The sequence below is a fragment of the Heterodontus francisci genome, chromosome 1, assembly GCF_036365525.1.
Source record: "Heterodontus francisci isolate sHetFra1 chromosome 1, sHetFra1.hap1, whole genome shotgun sequence".
In the NCBI taxonomy this organism is placed as follows: domain Eukaryota; kingdom Metazoa; phylum Chordata; class Chondrichthyes; order Heterodontiformes; family Heterodontidae; genus Heterodontus; species Heterodontus francisci.
The window spans coordinates 60,648,356-60,660,591 of record NC_090371.1 but is presented as its reverse complement, the minus strand read 5'-3'; the positions used below and the strand labels follow the sequence as shown (position 1 = coordinate 60,660,591).

The 12,236-nt window shown below is 37.2% G+C and overlaps 1 protein-coding gene across 1 annotated transcript in view; it reads left to right on the top strand.

The window, feature by feature from the left end:
• lman1 (lectin, mannose-binding, 1) overlaps window positions 1-10,997 on the top strand; it is a 71,986-nt gene extending 60,989 nt beyond the window's left edge. Inside the window, exons 11-13 of the mRNA XM_068031153.1 lie at window positions 6,158-6,302; window positions 7,603-7,724; window positions 10,865-10,997. Of these exons, the coding sequence (XP_067887254.1) occupies window positions 6,158-6,302; window positions 7,603-7,724; window positions 10,865-10,901 (304 nt within the window). The 3' untranslated portion in view covers window positions 10,902-10,997. The remainder of the gene's footprint in view (window positions 1-6,157; window positions 6,303-7,602; window positions 7,725-10,864) is intronic.
• The last annotated feature ends 1,239 nt before the right edge of the window (window positions 10,998-12,236 follow it).

Sequence of the window (12,236 nt, the reverse complement as noted above, 5' to 3'; positions counted from 1 at the left end):
CACCACCGCCCCCCACTCCCAAAATCACTTGGAAGTTCTGCTTTTTTGGGGCGATTTTCAAAATATGTCTTGTCCTAGCCTTGCTATATAATTTTTTTACTATATGTAAAGTACACCATATTTTAATTGATCTAAATATTCCTTTTTGATTATTTTAAAAATTATATAACTCTTTTAATTCAGCACTCATGCTTCTAAAGGTGAAGTCACGGAATATCTGTCAGGCTTCAATCTGATCGCCGCTTTGGCTTGAATTTGGAAAATGTAATAGAATCTGTAGTTTTTAAAATGATGATGAAATCAGGAATAAGTGGGCCAGATTTTGCTGTCAGTGTACACTTGGACATGCTCAAAAACTTTGTATGGACTTTTGTACTGAAAGTAATCTGGTATGGTGGCATAATGGTTATGTTACTGGACTTGTAATCCAGAAGCCTAAACTAATGATCCAGAGACAAGTTCAAATTCCACTATGATAGCTGTGGAAATTAATTTCAATTAATTAAATAAATCTGGAATAACGCTAGTATCGGTAATGGTGACCATGAAACTATCGTATTGTCATTTAAAAACCCATTTGGTTCATTTATATCCTTATCCAGTCTGGCTTATTTGACCCAGAAGTTTGGTTGACTATTAACTGCCCTCTGAAATAGCCTAGCAAGCCACTCTGCCGCATTCAAGAAGGCGGCTCATCACCTTCGCAAAGGCTACTCAGATGGACAATAAATGTTGGCCTTGCCATTGACACCCATATCATTTGAATGATTAAAACAAAAAAAGATCCATCAGCTATGCTATTTAGCATGTTTTTAGTATACAAGAACTACAGAATACAAAGAAATGTTCATTCTAACAGTGTGATTACAGATCTATTTATGTCTTAAGGCCTTTTCTTTTTCTTTTTTTCCTTGCCACTAAGTTCTGCTTTGGTTTAAGTTCAAATATTTTAATGCCTTTTTAGAAGTGTTCAATTTTAGAAGCATTTTAAAATGACAATGAAATATGAAGTGACTGAATCCTTTATAGCTGTAAAGTGAAATACATGCCTGTGTTGACTGCTTTAATACTACCACAAAAGATTCTTTTCTCCTCATTTGCTGTAGTATTGCTGTTCGACAAAGTGCGTAGAGATTTATGAGGACCCAATTTGAATGAAATGTATGGTTTCAGACAGATTAACTGAGGAATGATTCGAAGATCAAATTCATGATTGTGTATTATGTTAACAGACAGGGATTAAAGGCCCAATAAAAATGCCTCTAGCTTTCATTTTAATCTACTTTAGAACAGTGAAGAGGCATTGCACAATCTTACAATATCTTGTATTAAAATCACATATCTCCATAAAATTGCAAATTTACTTTATGTAATGAGTTTGAAGTGTCTGTTGCCTTTAAAAATGGAAAAGAAAAATTTTAAGCTTCTAATATTTTTAAAATCTACGAATTCCTGCATTGTTGAAGAATTCGGACACTGCTTTTCTGTTTGTTTTAAACAAGCTAATTAAATTACTGTGAACTCATGAATTAACACTACAGTATAACTACAGTCCACCCAGTTTGTTTTAACATAAGCAGTTTGATCCTTCATTAAGAAAGTAACCTTGTACTACTTTAGCTTTGTTTTGCCTCAGTTGAAGCAGCTGAATTTCTTGTGCTGTCCAACTTTTAAAGCAAAGAACTGACCAATAGCCAGAAAAACTGAGTATCTTTGTTTCAAGCTGTAATTTTTTATTAAATTGTTCTAAATTGAGATAGAGAGATGGATCTGTTTCTCTACTTTAAGAAAAATCACAGGAGCAGCAGTTTTAAAGGATTATGCCATCTCAGTAGGACTTGAGTTTTGATTGAGATATGACTAAAATTTCTGCACAAACTGGATGTGATTGTTTCCCAGTCTCGAGGTTTTGTCTGAGATTGACCCCTTCCTCACTGTTTAATTGTATTTCATAGTGGATAAACGATATCCACAAGAAGGACAATATTGATGAAATCTGTAATGATCTGCTTGATGAGACAATCTGAACAAGGTGAGCCATGGTAAATTTAGTGGTGGATGGAAGTTTTTTAATTCATTCATGGGATGTGGGCATCGCTGGCAAGGCTTGCCCATCCCTAATTGCCCTTGTGAAGGGGGGTAGTGAGCTGCCTCCTTGAACCGCTGCAGTCCATCTGCTGTGGTTGCACCCACAGTGCTGTTAGGGAGGCAGTTCCGGGATTTTGATCCAGCAACAGTGAAGGAACGGCAATTATATTTCCAAGCCAGGATGGTGTCTGACTTGGAGGGGAATTTGCAGGTAGTGGTGTTCCCATGTGCCTGCTGTCCTTGTACTTCTAGGCGGTAGAGGTCACTGGTTTGGAAGGTGCTGTCAAAGGAGCCTTGGTGAGTTGCTGCAGTGCATCTTGTATATGGTACATGCTGCTGCCGCTGTGCATCGTTGGTGGAGGAAGTGAATGTTTAAGGTGGTGGCTAGGGTACCAATCAAGCGGACTGCTTTGTCCTGGATAGTGTTGAGGTTCCTGAGGCAAGTGGAGAGTATTCCAAGTGTCATGGAGGCCACCACCTGCCAAGAATGAGGCACATTAATTTCGCCACATGGACATTAAATTTCAAATTGTTGTTGGTAAGAAGAGAAGGCCTGTTACAAGGAATTGCCAGGCCCCTGGCCAGAAAGACATTTTTGCATATTAGCAGATAGAGTTGGAACAAAGGAGATATCCCCTGCTCCCATACAATACTGCAGAAAGTTCTTTGCTCCTGGACTGAAGATGACCGCCTGTCTGCTCCCATCTCTTTCTCACGAAACTGAACCCCCCCTGAAGACACATGAACCCCAAGAGAGAAAAGTTTCCTACAGTGAACAAGGTTTAAGAAGAATGCTGGGCCCTAATGAAAAGCAAGCTCCACCTAAAATCAAGGACTACAGTGAGCTCGAAGCACAGTAACAAAAAAAACCCTCTTCACAGGTTGCCTCAAACTTTTCCACTTTATTTTTCTTCTTTCTGTCCCTATCTGCATGTATGTATCGCGTATGCATGCTAGCGTGGGTATGTCGTGTATCCGTAGGTGTTAACCGAATTAGAGTTTAAGTTTAATAAAATTTCACCTTTCTTCTTTAAACCTAAGAAAGCCTGTTTGTGCTAGTTTCTTTGCCTTATAATTGGAAAGTGGAGAACAAGGATTCACCAAGGGGAGGCTAAAAGCAGTGTTTTAAAAAAAAAAAAAACCCCTGTTAACAGTAAGACCAGGTGAAGGCTGAAAGGGAACCCTAGACCTCTGTCACCTGGTCATAACACAAGACATTCCTGAAGTGTGCTAAATTACAAAAATAAGTGCTGTTTACCTGCTTGCAGCATAGGTGTCATCCTCAGCTCACTTGGTAGTACTCTTGCCTGAGTCAGAAGGTCTTGAATTCAAGCCTTACTCCAGACTTAAACACAAAATCTAGGCTGGCATTTCAGTATAGTACAGAGGCAGTACTGCACTGTCTGAAGAGTTTTTTTTAGATGAGATGTTCAGCAGAGAACACATCTGCCTCCTTGGGTGGGTGTAAGAGATTTCATGGGACTGTTCGAAGAGGAGTAAGAGAGTTCTGTTCGTGTCCTGGTCAGTATTTATCCTCAGCTAACATTTGATACAAATCTGGTCATTGATTTTTATTGTTGTTTGTGGGACCTAGTGTGCAATTTGGCTGCAGTGTTTCCTACATTACATCAGTGACTAATGTCAGAAGTATATCATTGGCTGTAAAGTCTGGAACAAACCAGAGAACAGGCTATTTTAGACCTGCTAATGTGGAATGAGACAGGATTAATCATCTAGGAAAGGATCCTCTAGGCAAGAGGGATAATAACATAATAGAATTTCACATTCCGTTTGAGGGTGAGAAATCTGGGTCTGAAAATAGTGTCCTAAACTTAAATAAATGCAATTATGAAGATATGAAGACAAGTTGGCTATAGTGGACAGAGAAAATAGGTTAAAAGGTAAGACCGTAGATAAGCAGTGGCAGACATTTAGGAGATATTTCATAACACTCAACAAAGATATATACCATCGAGGAAGAAAGACTATGTGAAGGACTGTAGCTAAGAATAGTATCAAATTGAAAGAAAAAGGCGTACAATGCTGCGAAGTTTAGGCCAGGAAATTGGGAAAAGTTTAAAAACCATCAAAGGATGACTTTAAAAGAGGGAGAAATTAGAATGAGAGTAAACTAGCATGAAATGTAAAAGCTTCTACAAGTATATAAAAAGGAAGAGAGTAGCTAACGTAAATATTAATCTCAGAGGATGAAACTAGGGAATTAATAATGGCAACAAGGAAATGGCAGAGACTTTGAACAAGCATTTTGTATCTGTCTTCATGGAAGAAGGCAAAAAAAATCCCAAGAATAGTAGAAAATCAAGGGATAAAAGGGAGGGAGGAACTTAAAACAATCACTATCACTAGAGAAAAAGAACTAGGAAAACTAATGGGACTAAAAGCTGACGAATCCCCTGGAGCTGATGGTCTGCATCCAAGGGTTTTAAAAGAAATGGCTCCAGAGATAGTGAATGCATTGGTTGTAATCTTCCAAAGTGCCCTAGATTCTGGAAAGATCGCAGCGGATTGGAAAGCCACAAATGTAACACCCCTATTCAAGAAAGGAAACTGTAGGCCATTTAGTCTAACATGTCATTAGGAAAATGTTGGAATCCTTTATTAAGGTGGTAGTAGTAGGAGGACATTTAGAAAATCAGTACAATCAGGCAGAGTAACATGGTTTTGTGAAAGGAAAACTTGTGTTTGACAAATTTTGGAATTCTTTGAGGATGTAACAAGCAAGGTGGATAAAGGAAAACAAGTAGATGCAATGTATTTAGATTTCCCAAAGGTATTCGATAAGGTGCGACATAAAAGGCTGCTGCACAAGATAAGAGCTTATGGTGTTGGGGTAATACATTTAGCATGGATAGAGGGTTGGCTAACTAACAGGAAACAGAGAGTCAGGATCATGGGTCATTTTCAGATTGGCAAACTATAACGAGTGAGGTGCCACAGGAATCAATGCTTGGGCCTCAACTATTTACAATCTATATTAATGACTCGAATGAAGAGACTGAGTGTATTGTAGCCAAGTTTGCTTACTATACAAAGATAGGTTGGAAAGCAAGTTGTGAGGAGGACACTGTCTGCAAAGGGATATAGGTTAAGTGAGTGGGTAGAAATTTGGCAGATGGAGTGTAATGTGGGAAAATGTGAGATTATCCACTTTGACGGGAAGAATAGAAAAGCAGAATATTATTTCAATGGAGAGAGACTGCAGAATGCTGTGGTACAAAGGCATCTGGGTGTCCTTGTACATGAATCACAAAAAGTTAGCATGCAGGTACAGCAAGCAATTAGGAAGGAAAATGGAATGTTGGCCTTTATTGCAAGGGGGATGAAGTATAACAGTAGGGAAGGCTTGCTACAACTGTACAGGGCATTGGTGAGACCGCACCTAGAGTACTGCATACAGGAGGGATATACTTGCATTGGAAGCAGTTCAGAGAAGGTTCACTAGGTTGATTCCTGAGATAGAGGGGTTACTTTATGAGGAAAGGTTGGGCCGATATTCATTGGCGTTTAGAAGAATGAGGGGTGATCTTATTGAATCATATAAGATTCTGAAGGGGCTTGACAGGGTAGAGGCTGTTTTCCTTTGTAGGGTAATCTGGAACTAAGGGTCACAGTTTCAAAATAAGGGGTCTTCCTTTTAAGACTGAGATGTGGAGGAATTCTTCTTTCTGCGGTTTGTTAATCTTTGGAATTCTCTACCCTAGAGAGCAATGGAAGCTGGGTCATTGAATATATTCAAGGCTGACTAAGACAGATTTTTGATCTACGATGGAGTCGAGGGTTTTGGGGGCCAGGCAGGAAAGTGGCGTTAAGACCACAATCAGATTAGCCGTAATCTTATTGAATGGTGGAACAGGCGCGAGGGGCCAAATGGTCTTCTCCTGCTCCTATTTCTTAAGTTAAGTGCTTTGGAATATCCTGAGGTTATGAAAGGTGCTGTATAATTGCAAGTTCTTTCTTTGCAGTAATAATAATCTGTTCCAAACAGATGATTAAATATGGCAGATGCCTTTAAACGCTCTTACTGGGATTTGTATATTGTCTGTTATAGGAATTCAGTAGCTAATACCCTGAATCAAGCAGCTCAACTTCCAGGTGGTGCAACTGGAGGCTATGAAACAATTCAACATTTCAATGATATAAAAGAACACCTTCATACAGTAAAAAGAGACCTTGCTGCATTAGTACAGAGAAATGTAAGTCTTTTAAATCTAATGTTTATATTTTAGAAACTATATTTTAATATTGTACAGTAAAATGTTTCATGCTGCAGAAGATCTTCAGTTTCATGTAATTTTCCCTTTGTACTGTTCAGAAAGGAAACCTTAACTTATGGTCAAATATGCATGCAGAGTTCTACAACATGTTGCCGCCCACTTCTACATAATGTAAGAAAGTTCAGAAAACCCAATTTTGGGTGTTATGGAGCGAACATTGAATTATAAATATATCATTCTGTTGTGCAGTAACAAATTTTAACAGTGCAGACTCTTAAACATTTCTCATTTGTTCAATACAACTTAAATATCCAGCATTTGGTCCATTCCAGTAAGTCAGCTGAAACTACAAAATTGCTTTTGTATTCATTGCCTTTTGATTGTGGTAAACAAGTTAGAAAATACAGTGTCCATCTCATTTCTATCATGCATCTAAATTTAGGTAGAGTATCTTTCTTCTCTAGATTTATGACACTTGAATAAACAATTTGTGGAACATGAAGTTTAAAATTCCACTCACTTCACTGCCAGCCTTTTCTATATGCTGCCTGTTTGCAACCTTGCATGCTAGTTTTGACACTTTTTTTATGAGCATGTCTCCCAAGTTCTTCTTAGATGCCTCCCTGCCCAGGAGATGACTTCAAATCCTCAAGCAAGGAGATGGGCTAAATCTCCTAACTTCATGCATTATTATAGCTTGGCACAGCTCCAGGCAATTAGCATCAAAACACAAAGTACTGCAAAAGTGGTGAACCTGAAATAATAACAAAATGCTGGAAACACTCAGCAAATCGGCAGAGAAAGAGACGGAATTAATGTTTCAGATGAATGACCTTTTATCAGTCTGATCATCTGGAGCACAATATATACACAAAGTCTCTGGTCATGTATGAGAATTCTCCTTGCTGTTGTCCCCTGCTGTATTTTGCATACACACTCACACCCACCTTTTTGTACATTCCCTGGAAAGATCCAAACAACCATTCTACTGAATGCATTCTGGTCAGCCCTTCTGGAAAATGTTGTTTAAGACGGTTCAGGGACTATGACTTTAACATCTCTGGATCCTGACTGATAATTCTGTGCAGCAGTGTCCACAATATAAAATACATAGGCAACTGTTCTTTATCGTATTAGAGTATTTTCATGGTCTGGACAACTGTGCTCACTACAGACAGGTTTGTGCTTTATAAAGGCAATCTTGAGGGAAGGTTCCACTGTACATTTAATTAATACTAGTTTTAATTCAGGACTAATACATAGTTATTGTCTTTAACAGGCAAACGTTGAAAAGCCTAAATGCCCAGAATTGCCTCCATTTCCATCATGTTTGTCTACAACTCATTTCTTCATGTTTGTGGCTGTTCAAACCGTATTGTTTATTGGTTATATCATGTATCGGTAAGTATACTCTTTATTGATGAAGTAGATTTTACTTGTCCTTGTAGCCCTTCTAGGAATGTAAGTGGTAAATCTAATTTCAAATGCTAATTTTGATGCTATGCAAATTCAGAAGATTAATAGGTGTGAAGTTTATTGTTAGTCCATTTCCTGTGAAGAATGTGATCCTATGATATATAAAGTTAGCTTAGCATCATTGCTGCTAAAGTCTTAATGTTACAGTTATTCAGTTAACCATGATTGCATTTTTCCTGATGGTGCATGCTTTCCATTAGTCAAACCTAGAGAAATTATTTTTCTGTAAATGCCTAATACTTTGTATATCATAATGAAAAGCCTTGACGAGCCTAATGACTCACTGCATTGGTGGACTGAACCGGTTAATTTGTAGGAATTGAGCGGAAATGTCGAGAGGTGAAATCTAGTCATAAACATAATGTCCAGAACAAGAAAGGGACATTAGCTTGTCAAGCATGCTCCATCCAGAGTCCACTTATGATTACTGCATCATGGACTTTGTTCACTGCCGCTAGATGGTCTGTATTTTAAGGAATGCTATGCTTCTTGCCCTTACAATAGCTAGCAAAGCTGCTCACCCCATCTCTCTCTCTCTCTCTCTCTTTCTCTTTCTTGCCCGCCCCCCCCCCCCCCCCCCCCCCCCACCCCTGCTTCTCAATAGCTAACTTTCCTTTCAATCTTTTAAAGGGGCAAGGTCACCCCAAATCAAGTATCTATTCGGAACTCTTTTACATACCCAGTAGCCTTTTGAGAGAGCAGTTCCTAATCGCTAACCATATTCAGAGATTGCAAATTTTATTCATTCTTCTAGTTGTCTCCTCATTGCTTGTAGATTGCTTCAGCCTTCTCTCTTTTTGCTTTAAAGACCTGTATAATATCCTTTCTTCAGCGAAAATGTTTAATTGCTTGTGCCTTTCTTCATAACTTGGTCTCCTTGATCATCCTGCTCATCTTTCTCTGATTCATTTCTAGTGCATCTATATGCTTTTTGAGGTAATGCCACTAAAACGGCATATTGCACTCAAGAACTGACCTCACGATTAATCAACACGATATAGAACTTAAGCAAAATACTGCAGATGCTGAAAATCTAAAGTAAAAACAGACAGGGCTGGAAGTACTCAGCAGGTCGGGCAGCATTTGTGGAGAGAGGAATAGAGTTAATGTTTCAGATCAGTGATGAATGGTCACTGACTGAAACACTAATTGTTTCTCTCGCCACAGATGTTACCTGACCTGTGAATTTCCAATATTTTTCTGTTATGATATAAAGCATCTGATTTGTAGCCTAATGTTTCTGGTGCATCCCAGTTCCTGACTTGCTCAATTAATTGCTTCACATTCACCTTACCTTTTTATGATGTGATCAGTGGTTGTTTCCAGATCCTTTCTCCTGTCCAATTTCTGTCAATGAAGTTGTAATGTAAACCCCTTTCATGCTGTTCATGTTTACTCTTTCTGTGCCATTTCTGCCTGCTTTAATGCACTCCCCTGTATTTATAAACCTTAAAATAAGTCTGCAGTATATCATATCTATATAATTAATCCAACTCTTTCTGAAGAGAATCTTTTTTTTCACTATCTTTCCATAGTTTTTTCATCAAATTTAAATATTGTTTCCATATCCTTCATAAATATGAACAGAATGGATCTTGAAATGGATCCTTATGTAATACTGCTGGTTACTTTCTCAAACAGCATTTTTATCACTATCTCCTGTTTAGCTGGTTCTTTATCCATCTAGATAATTTATATATTCAATAAGATTGCATAGTTTTTTCAAATATCTATAGAAAATCTAAGTGAACTATATCTAATGGATTAGCCTCTTAAAGAATTCCCATAAATGTGTGGTATGACTTGCTACCACTAAATCCTTCTTGACTATATTCTGTAGAATACCATCAAGCATTTTCCCCACCACAGCTGTTAAACTAATTGATCTGTAACTACCACGATCTTGCCTAACTCTTTCTGAATATTGGAACTATGTTTGTTATCCTTCAATCTTGTTAATTCAGTATTTATGAAGCTCTAAAAACATGAGCCAAGACATTGCTAATTTGCTCCTTAGAATTTCATACCAATTCTAGGATGTATCCCATATGGCCCAGGTGCCTTGTGGATATTTAATCCTTCCTTTAATCTCTAACCTGTTTTTCTATGTTATGGAATATCCTTTTGTGACTGAAATTAGTGTACTCTGATTTAGAGATGAATCAATTCAATATAGCTATCATATCCTGTTTCATTTGTAATAGTTTTACTGTTTATCCTGTTCTTTGACCTTCCTTTTAATAATAAAGTTGTGAACTTTATATATCTCTTTTGCTACCCTTTGCAATTTTATCTGTTTCTTTTTACTGCATTCTTTAGCTATCCTCTGTTGTCTTTTGTGTGAAGACCAATCCCTCCTTTTTAATTTACTTTGTATTTGTTAAGTACTTAAGTCATGAATTTGCACATGTACTGTACCATTGGAATGAAAAAGTGACCTTTGTGTAAAAGATTTTTTTAAAAAGTCAACCACCGGTTATTTGAAACACATTTAAAGGAGAACATGAGAGGTACTATCAGTGGAAAATACTCCTTTTCGCTACTGGTAATTTTAAAATATTCAAGTTTAGCACCAAAACATTTTTACATAGATATTGGCATAGTCTGAGAAATTGCTACTGATCATTGCCTTTTTTTGTGATTACATCATAACGGTTATTCTTTGAGGAAGTCTTCAGACATCAACTGACCTGGTTCTGGCCTTTATTGTGGACCATAGCAAAAGAGAACTTGAAGGATTCACATGCATCACAAACTGCTTGAGTTGCAATATTTTGGTTTATATCATAACTCTTCAGTAAAGAATATTGCTTGCCAATGTATTATTTGGGATAATCAACTTAAATAGATGCCTGAATAAGAATCACTCATTGTCCTTTTTATAAATGTTAGAAACTTACAGAAAAATATTATTTTGAAAAATGGAAATGTTATTCTTTAGTCAACCCCCCCACCCATCCTACTTTGTGCAGCGAACTTGGGAACTTCCCTTCACCTGTATAGTACAATTCTGTAACCTGTGTACTTACATTTTTCATACTAATAATTATTCCTTTCTCACACAGGAGCCAGCAAGAAGCAGCCGCAAAGAAGTTCTTTTGATGTAATTGTTAGTTTTTACTTTGTTAATGTCCTGGAATGAAACAAAGGAAAACTGTAAATGATGGAATTTTTTTAAAAAAAATATTTTTCAACAAACTAAGTTATTGTGGTGTTATTTCCTTATGAATTGTAAAGGCTATTTTGGGCATATGAATTATTTTTCTACAGCTAAAGGTGAAGCTGTGGACGTTATTTTTTCAAATTCTGCATTATGGAGTTACAAAGTTACAGAAGAATTAAATGGATGTTTACATGATAAAGCATACACTTTATAGGGGAAGAAAGCAATAAAGATTCTGATTTCTGCTCATTTTGGAGATGTCCCTCAAATGAGTTGACAAGCACTGGATAAAAATGCTTAGGTGCCAAAAAGCATTGTTTGGTTTAACAATTATATTGCTTTGCTGTCTCTGTGTCTTGTTTTTAAATGCTTCACATACATACATAGCATACTGCAAAAGTGCCCCTTTTTATGACTGTTTAACTTTTTTCCCCCATTTACCCAGCTTTACTTTTAAATTCTGCCACATGTAACTTTTTGTCAATCTAGAATTTTTTTTTTCCTACCCATCAGGATAAAGTTGTTCTTTGGAAATAAAAATAAACTTTTTTTAAAAAGTTAAATTTTTTAAAATGTATCTTTAAATTATGTTTTGCCTGACCTGATCTCAAGTGGAACTCCTGCATCTCCATTGTTAGTGGCCTATAAAGAAGCTTGATTTCATTTTTTGTCTCAGATGTTTTCTTAACAATTCAATGCTTTATATAGCCTAAACATTTTGGAATTGAATACTGTTCATCATTGTACTTCTGATACCATTTCTGCCCCTTCTAGATAGGATACACAAAAAAGCAGTTGAAAAGACATGATACAGATATTTAAATAATAAAAGATACCAAAAATCTCCCCTCATCTGTCATGTCAAAATTCTGTATCTCAGTCTTAATTCTCGTCATTATGGTTAGTGTTTCTTTGAACTTTTCCTCTGTTTGTTTCTTAACTCCAGCTGTGCCATGCTACATACTGCTGCTCTCCCCTATAATCCTCAGTGTTTTGAAATCCAAATTCATTATACTGTTTTTAAAAAAAGCAAAATACTGCAGATGCTGGAAATCTGAAATAAGAACAAAGTGCTGGAAATACTCAGCAGGTCTGGCAGCATCTGGAGGGAAAAGCAGAGTTAACATTTCAGGTCTGTGACCTTTCATCAGAATTTGGAAAGGTTAGAAATGTAATAGGTCTTAAGCATGTGAAGCAGGGTTGGGATGGAAGAGAAGAAAAAGGAAGGTGTGTGATCGGGCAGGAGAGATTAGCTGACAAGGAGGTCATGGGGC